Raw genomic sequence first — 17,292 nt, forward strand, 5'->3', positions numbered from 1 at the left:
TTTCCCCATACTGCTTGTATGACAGTGACACTCATGTAAAACTATCACACATTACCAAGTTATGGAAATACAAACGTACACACACAAGCATGGCTGGACACTCTCTCAATTAAACAAGAAATGTTCCAGTTGGTTCGATCAGCAGAAAAGCCTGCTGATGAAATTAATGTCCAAAATGATTGAGTACTCTACACACACCCCATACTTTTAATGTAGCTGTCAGTGAGATTCAGCAAGACACACTGAGTGTTACAAGGCTGGCACATTGAATTACTGCTCATCTTTGCCACCGGAAAGAACTGGAGCAACAAGGGCACAACATGCCACAGGAAATCCAACTCATGACCTTACAATAGTAAGCAGAGTACACTAAACACTAAGCCACATGCCTTCAGTTATATATACACACACACATTTATATACACACACACATATGTACACACACAATTGTCAACAATTGACAAGTCCCTTAACTCGGAACGGAAGGTCGTGGAGCACTGCAGCCATGCAGCATATCTAGGGCAAGAAAGCCTGGTGGAGCTCATCCCCCTCCAGGTTAAACTCATTTCTACAGCTGAGTGGACTGAAGCAATGTGAAACAAAGTGTTTTGCTCAAGAACACAACAGATTGCCTGGTGAAGGGATTGAAACCACAAACTTACGATCATGAATTCAACACCCTAACCACTAAGCGATGTGCCATCCTAAGCCATATACACACATACATATACATACACACCAGACATGCACATATACAAACACACACAATGGACTTCTTACAGTTTCTGTCAACTCAATCCACTCACAAGGCTTTGGTTGGCCCAGGGCTATAGAAGACATTTGACCATGGTACCACACAGTGGAAGTGAACTCAAGACCATGTGGTTGAGAAAGAAACTTCTTAACCACACGACCATGCTTGTCGCTATATGTGTGTGTGTTACATATTAGGCAGCACTACAGATATAAGAAAATTTAACTAATTGTTCCTTATGTGAACAGAAAATAAACCTGAGCATTTTATAAGCACAAAAAAGTGAAGTTGTAACATTTATGCCTTTCCTTAATGGACTGGTAACTTGTAAAACAGTGGTTCTCAACCAGGATCCACATGACGCTTGGTGTGTGTGTGTGGGGGGGGGGGGCGCATATAGAATTTTGTTGTTAAAATTTATCTGCAGTTAATTGGTTAGACTTCTACAATACACAAAATATTTTAACAATTTTTTTTTTATACAATTCCTCATATTATAAAAATATTATGTTTTTAAACATTAAGTGGCTATGAGGTTTCCACCTGAGTAAAATAGGAATCAAAGGGGTCCGTAAGCAAAAATTGATTGAGAAACACTGATGTAAAGTAACACAAAGTGGTGAGTAATTCCAAAACTGACCAGGAGCACATTCAATTCACAGAGAACTTGCCCTAAACTAGGATACCCTCAATAATTCGTTATATAACAATAGCTATTACATACTTCACGTATCTCTTCTTCCATAACAGGTTCCATTTGGTAATTTGCATCAACCCATGGAGTGGTCAAGTGATTCTGCATGCGGATTTGTGACAGTAGCTCATTGAGTCGGCCCTGAAATTAAGAGAGTAAATTTAGTTAATGGAGGCATAGCGGTAAAAGAGAGAGAAAGAGAACCAGACCAGACAGAGACAGACATACAAAGGGAGAGAGAGAGAGAGAGAGAGAGAGAGAGAGGAGAGAGAGTTAATCTTTTAGCATTTAACCATTTAACATCCAAATTTCTCTGTCAAATATAATGCTTGTTTATTCATGTTGTTTTGAATTAAACCTGCATTATTATTTCATAGCTTTGATAGTTTGATGATGTGACTGTTTATTTTAGGGTGATATCAGAGGGTAGATATGAGAGGCCAGATCTGGCTGGTTTAAGCATAAAACAATTAGGATATTTTGGTTGGATACGGCCAGTTTAAACCAGCCATATCCAACTGAAATATTCTACTTGTTCTATGCTTAAACTGGCCAGATCTGGCCTGTCACAACTATTCTTCAATGACATTCAAAAAATAAACAATCACATCAACCAAATTTCAAAGCTCAAAATAATGCACGATTAATTCAAAACAATGTGAATAAATAAGCAACAGAGTAATCTGATTGCTAAAGGTTTACACACAGGAGTGGCTGTGTGATAAGTAGCTTGCTTACCAGCCACATGGTTCCGGGTTCAGTCCCACTGCGTGGCACCTTGGGCAAGTGTATGTCTTCTACTATAGCCTCAGGATTTGGTAGACAGAAACTGAAAGAAGCCCGTTGTGTATATGTATATATATATATATATATATATATGTATGTGTGTCTGTGTTTGTTCCCCCAACATCGCTTGACAACCGATGGTGGTGTGCTTGCATCCACGTAACTTAGCAGTTCGGCAAAAGAGACCGATAGAATAAGTACTAGGCTTACAAAGAATAAGTCCTCGTGTTGATTTGCTCGACTAAAGGCGGTGCTCCAGCATGGCTGCAGTCAAATGACTGAAACAGGTAAAAGAGTGATTTGCCATTTCAATATAGAAAATAATGAAGTAATAAAGCAGCATGTTCAATACACAAAAGCTAATGATATTCTGTTGTGTATTTCAGTTCCCTTGTGTTTTTCAGTTCACTTAGTCACTTAGAAGAGGTAACAAATTATCTGGGAATGCTATCTATGATACACATCCAAGAGAATATTTATCTCTCCTTTCCATTATCTACTTTCAAGTTCCAAGATTAACATTAAAACACTGAAATGCATATATATATATATATATATATATATATGTGCATGAGCATCATCATCGTTGTCGTTGTCATTTAATGTCCGCTTTCCATGCTGGCATGAGTTGGACGGTTTGAGTGAGGGCTGGCAAGCTAGAAGGCTGCACAAGGCTCCAATCCTATCTGGCAATATTTCTACAGCTGGATGCCCTTCCTAACACCAACCACTCTGAAAGTGTAGTGAGTGCTTTTTACATGCCACCAGCATGAGGGCCAGTCAGGCGGTACTGGCATCAGCCACGCTTGAATAGTGCTTTTTATATGCCACCAGCATTGGAGCCAAGCAGGCGACACTGGCATCGACCATGCTCAAATGATGCTTTTTAGAGAAACAAAACGCATCATCATCATCATCATCATCATCATCGTCGTCGTCGTCGTTTAACGTCCGCTTTCCATGCTAGCATGGGTTGGACGATTTGACTGAGGACTGGTGGACCAGGAGGCGGCACCAGGCTCCAATCTGATTTGGCAGAGTTTCTACACCTGGATTCCCTTCCTAATGCCAACCACTCCGAGAGTGTAGTGGGTGCTTTTACGTGCCACCGGCACAAGGGCCAGTCAGGCGGGTACTGGCGACAGCCACGCTTGAAATGGTGTATTTTACGTGTCACCTGCACAGGAGCCAGTCCATCGGCACTGGCAATGATCTCACTCGAATGTCTTTTCACGTACCACTGGCACGAGTGCCAGGAAGGCAACGTTGGTAACGATCACGCTGGTGCTGTTTACGTGCTACCAACACGGAAGCCAGACAGCTGCTCTGGCAACGTTCACGCTCGGACGGTGCTCTTAGTGCTCCACTGGTACAGGTGCCATCACGATTTCACTTTCGCTTGCCCCAACAGGTCTTAACTGAATCAATTTTTTTCCCTGATGAGAAGATTGCATTGTTTTGCATCATTTTATTCCTGGCACAGTGATGATCTATATATATTTATAGTGCATGCTGGTTGCTAAAGAGGCTGTTAGCTGGTGACAAAGACTATTAGTGATAGAGACAAACTAAGAAAGACTTAGAAAGAAATAGTTGGATCAAATCCAATTAAAAGCAACAGAAAAAAATGCATGTTAATTGATGTTAATTGACAATAATTCACCTTGAACTGTGTCGGATGATTAAGTTCTGACTGTAAGGCCTCCAGCTGAGCACGGAATTGTTCTTCAGTATCTTGCATGGCTACACCTAGTTTTCGGTAAACTTCTTGCTTGACAATAACCTGTTGTGTTAAAAAAGAAAAAAATACAATGCAGAATGGCAGATTCATTGTAGAATCAAAGCAAATGCCTTGTGGTATTTGTTTTGGCTTTTAATGCTGTGAGTTCAAATCCTTCTGGCATCAGATTTGACTTTCATCCTTTTGGAGCCAATAAAACAGAATATCAGTCAAGTAATGAATTTGATGAGATTGACTAATTCTCTTCCCCCAAGGTTGCTAGCTACATGTCTAAATTAGAAATCATTGTCATCATCATTATTATTATTGTTGTTGTTGGTAGGGTGGCGCGCTGGCACAATCATTAGCATGCCAGGCAAAATGCTTAGTGGCATTTCATCCGTCTTTATGTTTTAAGTTCAAATTCTGCCGTGGTTGACTTTGCCTTTCATCCTTTTGGGATCAATAAAATATGTTAAACACTGGGGTTGATGTAAATGACTTGCCCACTCCCAAGAACTTACTACCATTATTATTATTATCATCATTACTGGTGAGCTGCCAGAATCATTACTGCATCACAAAAAAATATTTAGGGGCATTAGTTGGCGTTAGGAAGGGCATCCAGCTGTAGAAACTCTGCCAAATCAGACTGGAGCCTGGTGTTGCCATCCGGTTTCACCAGTCCTCAGTCAAATCGTCCAACCCATGCTAGCATGGAAAGCGGACGTTAAACGATGATGATGATGATGATTTCTTCCAGCACTTTACATTCGGAGTTCAGATTCCAATGTGGTCAACTTTACCTTTCAAGGTTGATAAAATAAGCACTAGTTGAGCACTGGGGTCAATGTAATTGACTTCACCCTCGTCCTAAAAATTACTGAACTTGTGCCAAAATTAATGATGATGATGATGATGACGACAATGACAATGAAGATGAAAGTTTTTATTATTTCAATAACTTTTATGTATACTTTAACATGCTTGCAGAATTGGATGAATTTTCACAAGAACAGCATCTTTTTTGGTAATTTTTGTGAGATTTAGCTTTTACCACTTCTTCCTAAGTCACCTTGGTTTTTTTCTACTATAAGTTGTTGCTTCCACTTAGCTTTCCTGGGACTTCTTAACACAATATCTCATCCTCCAAACGCAACACATATCCAAACTAACTTAGTCAGCCCTCTTACACACAAAACTTGTTTCTTCTTATAATCATCTACCTTGTCCTTACCCTAGCAGCTATGCTTTTGAAGAACACCTTCCCTAACTACTAATTTGGTCACCTAGATTTTGGAAGTTATCTATTATTTCTAAGAAGCTCTCCAAGCATTTGAAAGAATATATTTTATGGGTGATCTTATTGCTAATTATTCTAGTGCATCAGCTATATATGAAGTTCCCTTTTTTTATCAGCCTACTGATAATAATACAACCTTATTTTTTCTAGAAATTTCCTTAAAGTTCATGTTAGGTCCTATACAATTCCATCTTAATTTAATCTAGAGCAGTTAAACACTTAGTTCTTTCATGACAACAAATGAGAAACATTAATAACTAATCTAGTCAATAGTTATAGTTCTCAAGGTGGTGAGCTGGCAGAATTAGCACACTGGGCAAATTGCTAAGCAGCATTTCATCCATCTTTATGTTGAGTTCAAATTGACTTTGCATTTCATCCCTTCGAGGGTCAATAAAATAAGTTCCAATAAAGTAGGAACACTGGGGTCGGTATGACTTATTCCTTCACTCAAAACTGCTGACATTGTGCAAAAATCATCATCATCATCATCGTTTAACGTCCGCTTTCCATGCTAGCATGGGTTGTACGATTTGACTGAGGACTGGTGAAACCAGATGGCTACACCAGGCTCCAATCTGATTTGGCAGAGTTTCTACAGCTGGATGCCCTTCCTAACGCCAACCACTCCGAGAGGGCAAAAATGGTTCTTATATTTCAAAATATTTATGAGATAGCATTAAAAAGTTCCCAGACTAGTTCTGTAGTGCACCAACAGATGATAGCACACGGTTGCATGTGCAGTGAGAGATAGCAGTGACTTTCATGAGGCAGAGTACCAAATGACATCACTGTTTACTTTGCAAGTTGTGAAATTTGTGTTTTTGTGATCGCATGTATGTTGTAGTCTGTGATTTTTGTCTTAGACTGGAAGTTGGAACAAAGAGCCAAAGTGAAATATTTGAGAAGACTTCTATAGAGACATTGAGCATGCTTCAGCAAGCTTACGGCGATGAGGCAATGGGTCATACACAATGTTTTCAGTGGCATGGGCACTTCAAAAGCGGAAGAACATCTCTGGAAGGCCGTCACAAGTATCACCCGCCGAAATGTGGAGACAATTCATTAGCTTGTACATGTGGATCATCAGAGGACAATCAATGACATTTTGAAGCATCTGAGGGGGGACATTTGACGAAAGCAACCAGATCTGTGGAGCATGATGAATTGGATTCTTCATGATGACAATGCACCCTGTCACTGAACTCTCCTCACTCAAGAGTTTCTTGCCAAGAGCAACATGGTATCGCGTCCACACCCACCCAATTTGCCAGACTCAGCACCTGCAGACTTCCATCTCTTCCCCAAAATGGAAATGCAGTTCAAAGGTCCCTGTTTTAACACCATTGTCAAGATCAAGAGCAAATTGCAGAAGGTCCTCGACTCGCCTACGAAAAATGACTTCCAAACCGGATACCAAAAGTGACAGGAACTGGGACCAGTGTATTGCTGCGTAAGGTGACAATTTTGAAAGAGATGATGTCAAAAACTTTGGTAAGTTCATCATCATCATCGTTTAACGTCTGCTTTCTATGCTAGCATGAGTTGGACGATTTGACTGAGGAGTGGTGGACCAGGAGGCGACACCAGGCTCCAATCTGATTTGGCAGAGTTTCTACAGCTGGATGCCCTTCCTAATGCCAACCACTCCAAGAGTGTAGTGGGTGTTTTACGTGCCACCGGCATGAGGGCCAGTCAGGCGGTACTGGCAACGGCCACGCTCGAAATGGTGTATTTTACGTGCCACCTGCACAGGAGCCAGTCTATTGGTACTGGTAATGATCTCACTCGAATGTCTTTTCAGATATTTTTATTAAACATAACCAGTCTGAGACCTTTTCAATACCACCTCATTTGTATCTCAATGTTATTTGTTTCTGTTAATTTTCGTTGACTGAGACTGAAAGGCAGATTGTATGATGCCTGGGTCCAATCAGCTATGCTACATAGCAGTGAAACATGGGCTGTGATAGCCGATGACATGCACAGGCTTGAAAGAAATGAAGCCAGTATACTTCGTTGGATGTGCAATGTCAGTGTGCATGTTGGACAGAGTGTAAGCATCTTGAGAGAAAAGTTGGGCATAAGAGGCATCAGATGTGGTATGCAAGAGAGACAACTGCGCCGGTATGGTCATGTGATGCGTATGGACAAGGACAACTGTGTAAAGAAGTGCTGATCTCTAACTGTGAAGAGAACCTGTGCTAGAGGTAGACTCAGGAAGACATGGGATGAGGGGGCAAAGCATGATCTTCGAACGTTGGGCCTCACGGAAGCAATGACTTGTAACTGAGACCTTTGGTGATATGCTGTGCTTGAGAAGACCCATCAAGCCAAGTGAAATCATAGCCATGGCCAATGCTGGTGGCATGTAAAAAGCATCTTTTGAGCATTGGGCCTCATGGAGGTGAAGTGACCGACACTGGTGGCATGCGAAAAGCACCTTTCGAATGTTGGGCCTCACAGAGGCAATGATGAATGACCGAGACCTTTGGCATTATGTCGTGCTTGAGAAGAAGACTCATCAAGCCAAGTAAGATTGCAGCTGCGACAGATACTGGTATCACGCAAATGGAACCCATGCCAGTGGCACATAAAAGCACCCATTACATTCTCGGAATGGTTGGCATTAGGAAGGGCATCCAGCCATAGAGATCCTGCCAAGTTAGACTGGAGTCTGGTACAGCCTCCCAGCTTGCCAGCCTTGGTCAAACTGTCCAACTCATGCCAGCATGGACAACAGACATTAAATGATGATGATTACGATGATGATGATGACTGCTCCAATATGTTTCTCAAGTTCTGCATTATTTCATCATCATCATCGTCATTTAACGTCCGCTTTCAATGCTAGCATGGGTTGGACGATTTGTCTGAGGACTGGTGAAACCAGATGGCTACACCAGGCTCCAATCTGATTTGGCAGAGTTTCTACAGCTGGATGCCCTTCCTAACGCCAAGTGTCTTTATTCAGTATAGTTCCTGGGGCTTTATGATGTCTAGGGACATGAGCTGTCCTTACTTCTAATAACCAGAATTCATATATCCTCTTCATTTCAAAGCCTAAATCTTGCTAATCTTTAAAATCACACTTTATATACAAACACTGAAGAGAGAATCCCTTTTTGTTGCAAACAGAGCTCATTGGTCCCTGAACTTTTCCACTCTATTCTTATTTAGGCTACTATGCTTTTGGAGCATCATCTTCTTCTGCAAATTAGGTCACTTAACTAACAGAAACTAAGAACTATTTCTATGAAGCCATCCAAGCTTAGGAAAAAGGAATTACTTTCTCCTTCAGATGGCTGTCTCTTTGTGTCCTGTTGTGTAAATATCAATGGCTTCTAGAAGACTTTTCTGTACTTGCCTGGATTGTAATATCTTCCTGATAATTTATATGAATAATTGTCCCCTCAGGTTCATTGTTTAATTTCAGCCCCTCCCTATCATTGCTGTTGTTTTTGCAGAGGTATTAAACTGTTAGATCATGTTACTAAAGTTACTGAAAGAAATATAGTATGACTGATTAGGATGAGAATTAACAAAGAAGCAATGCAATTTTGTTTTCTGTAAAGAAGTACCACTAATGCCGTTTTCCTAATGAAACAGCTACAGAAGCATCTATCCAAGAGAATTCCCCTATACTTAGAGTTTGTTGACCAAAAGGAAGCTTGTGACAGAATTTTATACTCAGTAATCTGGTGGTCACTGAGGAAGCTTGGAATATTGGATAACTGACTTATGAGAGATGCACGAGCCATGTACAAAATTTAATTCAATAAAGTTTGAGTTAGTTATAAGTATAGCAATGAATTTACAAAGAAGGGAGGAGTACAAGACTCAGTCTTCAGTCCCCTTCTGTTCATTATAGTTTTCTAAGCCATAAAAGGAGACTGTTATGACTGGCTACTTGTAGGAACTCCTCTGTGCAAATGATTTAGATCTTACAGCAGAATCAGTAACAGGATTAAAACAGAAACTCCAGACATAAAAACAAAACCTAAAATTAAGAGGCCTAAAAGTAAACATAGCAAACACTAAATTATTAATAAGTATGAGAAAAGGCAATATCCTGATGCCATCAGGAAAATGGCCATATAGTAAAGGAGTAAATAAAAATTCTATATACTGTCTCCAATGTAAACTATGGGCACACAAGAGGTGTAAAAGGATCACTGGCAGGCTAACAAAAAAGATTTCACAAGAGACAAGTACACTGGGATAAAAAATACTAAAAGTACATATGATATAGGATCTCTCTCTCCAATACCCAAGAAGCTTTCTAGAAGTAAGCTTGATAGCTTTAATGCATGGGAAATATGGGTATTCAGAAGCAAAGTGATCAGATTAAGAACTGGTTTGAAAAAGTTCAAGGAATTATTACTTCTGCTGGCCTCAAAGAGCTTTTCTTTCAGAGTGAATAGCAGATTGTATGATACATGTGTACAAAGTGTAATACTGCACGATAATAAGATGTAGTGAAGGCAGAGGATTTGCATAAAACTAGAAAGAAATGAAGTAAGCATACTCCACTGGGAGTGTAATACTAGTGTGCATGAACAACAGAGTACAAAGAAGCTCAGAGAAAAACTGAACATAAGAGAAATCAGAAATAGGATGCAAAAGAAATAACTGCTTTAGATGGACATGTGATGTGTATGAAAAAGTACAGTCATATAAAAAGTGTTGCATGCTCAAAGTGAATGCACTTGAGTCAGAGGGCGATGAAAGACTTGGTGAAGACAGACCAGAAGTTGTTCCAACTTAATAGAGGAAATGGCAAAGAATTGGGAATAAAGTGCATGACAGAAACCATTGCCTTCCAGGCAAAGTGAAAATATTAAAATTTTGCATTGTTGGATATATGTATATATGGTTGTATATATATATATCATCATCATCATCATCGTTTAACGTCCGCTTTCCATGCTAGCATGGGTTGGACGATTTGACTGAGGACTGGTGAAACCGGATGGCAACACCAGGCTCCAGTCTGATTTGGCAGAGTTTCTACAGCTGGATGCCCTTCCTAACGCCAACCACTCAGAGAGTGTAGTGGGTGCTTTTACGTGTCACCCGCACGAAAACGGCCACGCTCGAAATGGTGTCTTTTATGTGCCACCCGCACAAGCCAGTCCAGGGGCACTGGCAACGATCTCGCTCGAAAATCCTACAGGAGCCAGTCAGGCGGTACTGGCAACGGCCACGCTCAAAATGGTGCATCTCATGTGCCACCCGCACAAGAACCAGTCCAGGGGCACTGGCAACGATCTTACTTGGCTTGCCGGGTCTTCTCACGCACAGCACATTTCCAAAGGTCTCGGTCAGTAGTCATCGCCTCGGTGAGGCCCAATGTACGAAGGTCTTGCCTCACCACCTCAGCCCAGGTCTTCCTGGGCCTACCTCTTCCATGGGTTCCCTCAACTGTTAGGGTGTGGCACTTTTTCACGCAGCTATCCTCATCCATTCTCACCACATGTCCATACCAGCGCAATCGTCTCTCTTGCACGCCACAACTGATGCTTCTAATGTTCAGCTTTTCTCTCAAGATACTTACACTCTGACGGGTATTCACATTGACATTACACATCCAACGGAGCATACTGGCTTCATTCCTTGCGAGCTTACGTATGTCCTCAGCAGTTACAGCCCATGTTTCACTGCCATGTAGCATGGTTGTTCGTACGCATGCGTCATACAGTCTGCCTTTTACTCTGAGTGAGAGTCCCTTTGTCGCCAGCAGGGGTAAGAGCTCTCTAAACTTTGCCCAGGCTATTCTTATTCTAGCAGCTACACTTTCAGCGCACCCACCCCCACTACTAACTTGGTCGCCCAGATAGCGGAAGCTATCGACTACCTCTAGTTTTTCACCCTGGAATGAGATAGAAGTTGTTTCCTGTTTGTTTGCAGTCTTTATTGCACCTGAACATCTGCCACAAACAAAAACTAACTTGCTAGTTAACCTGCCTTTGATGTTGCTGCACCTCTTATGTGTCCATAGCTTGCACCGGGTACATCTTAACTTTAGGTACATGAACATATGAACATGCAAGCATCCATGTGTGTGTATAGGACACACACAAATATATACATATCATTTAATGTTCATGTTCCATATTGGCATGAACTGGACAGTTCAACAAAGTCTGCCAGGTCTGAAGCCTGCATTGTACTCCAGTGTCTGCTTTGGCATGGTTCCCACAGCTGGATGCCCTGAAAAGGCACTACCAAAAATTTCTCTATCAAGCACAATACACAAAGACTATCACAATCAAGATTGCTTATGATATAGCCAGTGAGATTGTAGAGATGCTAGAGCAGATGTGACTATATGTGTACGAGAGATAAGTGGGAGGGGAAACACAGCCAGAGTCCTCACAAGCAAAGTACATCATCTTCATCTTTTTACATCTGCCTTTCCATGGGTTGGACAGGCTTCTATAGAACAGCATATTGCCAATTATTTAAAGTCCTTTCTCAGAAGCCTATCACATATATGTGATATGCAAAAGATATACACTTCACCATAGAAAAAAATAACTATCAGCGAACCAGTATATGAAGTAAAATAAATTATGGCGTCTATCTTGCCAAGATTCAGAGATTATCATTCTCACCATTAGAAATGCAATAAACTAGTAAGTGACCATTGCAAAGCATTTTTTTCTTTTTTTAATGATCAGGTTCCAGCTTGGACCAAACAAATTGATTGCTGTGACCAGGATTTGAACCCAGGTTCAAATCCTGGGTTACCATGGCCACAATGTGGGGTCATAACCACTAGACAATCGTGACTGGCAACAAAGCACAAACTTATAACCAACACAGTAATATGTTCAAAGTAAGATTGATATATAACAGGAATGGGTAACCCATTTTGAGAAGCGGACTGCATAAGACTTAAGATATGGCTCTTCATCAGGTGGGCCACACTACTAAAAAAAAAACCCAAGTAATTTTGCATTAGCATGACATTCAGAAAATCCTGTGGGCCACAAACTGCCCATGACTGATCTAAAATAAAATAACACACTTGCTTACTTTTAGAAGGCGATGCCCCAAGTTAAGGTGTTTCCTTTTAGCTTCATCCATTCTGGCAACGGTATTACGGTGCTTCAACTGCAGCTCATTCAACTCTTGAGCAATCAACTGTGTACAAAGAAAATATGTGATTAGGATTCTGATAACCAACAATGAGAAACTGGTTAGGTAAAAGATGCAGATATAATATTAAATAAAAACTATTACAGAATACTGTTTGTTGTTGCATGCAGTACTTTACAGCTAAATTAATTTGTTTATAAGCCACATACTTAGCTAAGAAGAGGCGCAATGGCCCAGTGGTTAGGGCAGCGGACTCGCAGTCATAGGATCGCGGTTTCGATTCCCAGACTGGGCGTTGTGAGTGTTTATTGAGTGAAAACACCTAAAAGCTCCACGAGACTCTGGCAGGGGATGGTGGCGAACCCTGCTGTACTCTTCCACCACTACTTTCTCTCACTCTTACTTCCTGTTTCTGTTGTGCCTGTAATTCAAAGGGTCAGCCTTGTCACACTGTGTCACGCTGAATATCCCTGAGAACTACGTTAAGGGTACACGTGTCTGTGGAGTGCTCAGCCACTTGCACGTTAATTTCACGAGCAGGCTGTTCCGTTGATCGGATCAACTGGAACCCTCGACATCGTAAGCGACAGAGTGCCAACAACAACAAACAACAACTTAGCTAAGAAATAGCACTTGCTTGATAACATATAAAAGATATTGATCACAATGAGCATTGTTAAAAGTAACATCTTAATGCCTATTAACACCAAGAGCTACCATATGGTCACTTGACTTCCTAGAAATACAAGCCATACCGTACTGTCTCAAAAAACGGGCAAGAACACATTGGATAATCAGGGTTAGAATACCTTTGGTCATACATCTGCTTACTCAGGGCTGTCCAGGGTTAAACCATAACCCTAATATGTAGCCTAATGAGGTGTCATGTACCAGAGAGCCACAAAAAAATTGTGATTTAAATATCATCAACCTGTGAGATAAAATGGCTGTCATCATCATTTGACACCTGTTTTTTGTGCTGGCATGGTTTGGGCAGATCAACAGGAGTTGGTAAGGCTGGGAGTCATACCAGGCTCCATTGTCCGTTTTGGCATGGTTTCTATAGCTGGATGCCTTTGCTCATGCCAACCGCCTTACAGAGTGTACTAGACAATTTTTACATGGTACTAGCATGATAATGGTGAGGACCTATAAATATATCTCAAAAGATATGGACCAGTAAAAGATATCACAATAATTATCATCATTAACATCGTTTGCTTTAAAATCCACTTTCCCCTGGTTACATGGGTCAGATGGAATTCAATGAAACTCTCTGTAGCTGGATGCTCTTTCTGACACCAACTCGTACTTGTTTCCAAGCAAGATAAGGGCACTGTCTGCAGAGGAAAAGATTTAACTTGCTTGGATAGGTGAGTGTTATATATATATATATATATATATATATATATATATATATATATATATATATATATATATATCATTGTTTAACTTCTGCCTTCCGTGCTAACATGGATATATTCTTTTATTCTTTTGCTTCAGTCATTTGACTGCAGCCATGCTGGAGCACTGCCTTTAGTTGAACAAATCAACCCCAGGATTTATTCTTTGTAAGCCTAGTACTTATTCTATTAGTATCTTTTGCTGAACCACTAAGTTAGAGGGACATAAATACACCAACGTCGGTTGTCAAGCGATGGTGGAGGGACAAACACTGACACACAAATACATATATACATACATACATACATATACATATATAGTGTATATATAAACAGGCTTCTTTCAGTTTCTGCCAACCAAATCCACTCACAAGGCTTTGGTCAGCCCAAGGTTATAGTAGACGACACAGCCACTACTGCGCCTATTTAAAAATGGGTAATGAGTACATATACCATATTTCATGGGATTTTGCCCCTTCACCAGCACCCATGTGTGTGTACATGGGGGGGGGGGCTTCTCTCTGTCTTGACATCACATGCTAATCACTGCCATACAAGCAGTCACATTTGTTTGTGATCTTCCATGAAACATAGCTGGACAGTGGGGAAAATATTATACTGCATGGAAACAGGTATGGATTGGTGACTGGATGAGCATCCAGCAGCAGAAAATTTGCCTCAACAAATCTTGTCTACTTATGCTAGCATGGAAAATAGACATTAAAACAAAGATGTCATCTTGGTAGCTATCCACCAATGAAATAAAAATGACCCAAACAGAATTTCTTGCCTAATGATACAATAGAGCAGGTACCACCAAATATGATTCAAGAGTCAACAGCCAAATATTTCATCCCTTTGACTATCTTATAACAACAGAGACATATATGGTGGAAACAAACTTTCTGGTCAACAATGAACTTACATCCAATCTATTTTGGTGGTTTTTAGTCTGCTGTTCCTGCTGCTTTAGACGCTGAAGGAGTTCATCAAATCCAACAATAGGGACTGGTATAAAGTTATCCGGGTCTGGATTGTCTTTTTTAGCCTGCTGCCACAATAATGGATCAATGCCTGCAAAGAGAAAGATCAGTAATATTAACCACAACAGACAGAACTGTCTGCAACAAGTGAGACAAACAAAGAATAAACACTGTTAGAGTTGACAGCAAGAAGGTTGATAATGTACAGAAAGAAGTGTTGGAGTTGGGCTGTATCTGAATGTTGGTGGAATGTAGTGTGCCAGTGTGATCTTTCAAGAAGCTTCCAATCCAAGAAACAGATGAAACCCACAGATGAGCAGCTTACCTTGAGACTTTTATGCCAAATATGGCCAAATACATTGCTGATGTCAGGTACAAAATTCTTTTCACTGGTCTTTTATGTGCAACAGAAGCAGTATTAGTTTAAAATAGCAATCTACATATCCTACTAAAACAGATACAATGTTGAAAGCCTAATTAACTGCAGTATTCTTCCTGTAAATACAATATTAAGAAACACAAAAACATATCAGAAACTACTACCAGGACAATTACCACAATTAATTAGACTTTCAATGATGGATCTGCTTTAAGTATGATACACAGATTACTATTTTCATGGTATTTCTCAAGGTTGAATGACACAGGAGAGCGAGTCTCCAGTAGACATGGCTTTATGGAAGCTGTACTGATGGGACAGGGATTAAAATGTTGAAGAAAGAGAAAGTTAATGAGTGATTCCTTCAACAGTGAAATGTTTAGACATCAGAACAATAAGTCAACAGATGGCTGTCTTAAGAGAAGTTGCCATTCTTAGTAATGTTACACAATGTAGCAGATTTCCACAAATTAAGATAAAAATATTGAAGCGTAGACAAAGATAGAGTTATGAAAGGAATACTGTCATGGCTGGCAGTCTTGTTGATTTGATGAGGGAACAAGTATCTTTGCGCTTAGTGCCCTTGTGACCATAATGACAGAGCTGCTAGAATAGAGAATAAATGCATAAATGGGTTTATTTTCTTGTATGCACAATGTGATGACTGATACAAAATGGGCAGCAAAACTTGACACTTTGTCCTTGCAAGTTCTGCTTCAAGCTAGATCTCTATGATAAATTAGCAAAAAGGATGGGCTTCAGTTTGTGAGGGAGTAGCAGTTTGTAGTTCTATCTGATCCATGCCAGTTCCTTTTCTATTTTAGATGATAGTATTGCAGGTAGTAAGACAAGTGTTGCAGAGAGTTCAGGTTTGTGAAAGATTCACCTTCTGTATCAGTAAGACTGGTGTGCAACGAATGTAATAGACAAGAAGAGTTGAAAACATTGAAGTTGTAACTTAATGATAAAGTAGCCCTGAGAGAGTCAACCTATGATTAAAAGTGTACCAATCACAACAACCTACCCTGCTTGTAAATTTAAGACTGTATTGTTCAATGATGAGTCATTACCATTTTTTAAAGACAGGTGTGATTTGGGTGCTATTTCTAGCAGCTTGAGCAACATCATAGAACTCCACTGCAAAGGATGATGATTTCAGAAAGAGATGATATGGGATAGACATCCTTGATGCAAGACAAGGGAAGGTCAAAGAGTTGTTGTCAAAAAATATTTATTGGATTTTTTTAAATTCCTACAAGATATTTTACTTAAATTATTGAGATTTAATAAACAATATACTATCTTCATTGAAGATGAGAAAATAAACATTTAAACACCTTTCTGAAAACAAAACTTTGGCACAGAACTTCAAGAGAGTTCCTACCTGCTAATGGATTATCTAAATACTGCTTCAGTTGTTCAGGTGTAAGGGCTTGTTTTGAAAGGATGTGTTCAACATTGAGAGGATTTTCAGACAATCTTTTCTTTGTTGTTACTTCATTTAAATGCTCAACTACTTTGGAAGTTGGGAAACATCGTTTTTGGCCAGTCATTTGCCGTTCTTCAATATAGATAACAATCTCTGTCCTGAAATTAGACAATTTAAATACTCAATACCGAATGCAAAATTCAACACAAGAAAAGCTTTACAATTTAAAAGACTTTAAATTTATTTAATAAAGGCATATACTAGCTGTAAAACTTCTTGCCAGCTATTGTATTGTGACTCTAAAAGTTTCACAACTCTGCTTCAGTATGCCTGTTTGAGTGTGTGTGTGTGTGTGTGTGTGTGTGTGTATACATACACACACACACTCCAATTACTCTCTTACCACTCTCAAGGCACTGTTGTTTCTATCCCCTCACCAACAGCTGTTATGTAGCTGTCAAACACACTTTCACCTTTCTTCCTTCACTCCTTTCATCTTGACCGTCTTCTATGACTACAACCCAGTTGTGGGTCAAGAATGGACTAAATGAATAGAGACAATGTAGCGAAGAGAGGACTCTCTATTGTTGATAACAAGACTTCCTCTCTAGTGTCAGTTACATGATACAATGTACCCAGTAGACAATGTAACACGTTTAGCAATAGGAAGGGTATCCAGCCATACTACCATGGCAAAAATGGAATGCACAATCAAGATGTGGTCTCTCAAGTCATCT

At 40.1% G+C, this 17,292-nt stretch overlaps 1 protein-coding gene across 1 annotated transcript in view; it reads right to left on the bottom strand.

The window, feature by feature from the left end:
• LOC106875908 (nucleoporin p54) overlaps positions 1 to 17,292 on the bottom strand; it is a 34,884-nt gene that overhangs the window by 4,397 nt on the left and 13,195 nt on the right. Inside the window, exons 6-10 of the mRNA XM_089355374.1 lie at positions 16,511 to 16,713; positions 14,690 to 14,838; positions 12,299 to 12,406; positions 3,898 to 4,017; positions 1,479 to 1,589 (exon numbers count right to left, since the gene is read on the bottom strand). Coding sequence (XP_089211500.1) covers positions 1,479 to 1,589; positions 3,898 to 4,017; positions 12,299 to 12,406; positions 14,690 to 14,838; positions 16,511 to 16,713 — 691 coding nt within the window. The remainder of the gene's footprint in view (positions 1 to 1,478; positions 1,590 to 3,897; positions 4,018 to 12,298; positions 12,407 to 14,689; positions 14,839 to 16,510; positions 16,714 to 17,292) is intronic.

This window comes from Octopus bimaculoides, chromosome 7 (assembly GCF_046866305.1).
Source record: "Octopus bimaculoides isolate indiv1 chromosome 7, ASM4686630v1, whole genome shotgun sequence".
Classification (NCBI taxonomy): Eukaryota; Metazoa; Mollusca; class Cephalopoda; order Octopoda; family Octopodidae; genus Octopus; species Octopus bimaculoides.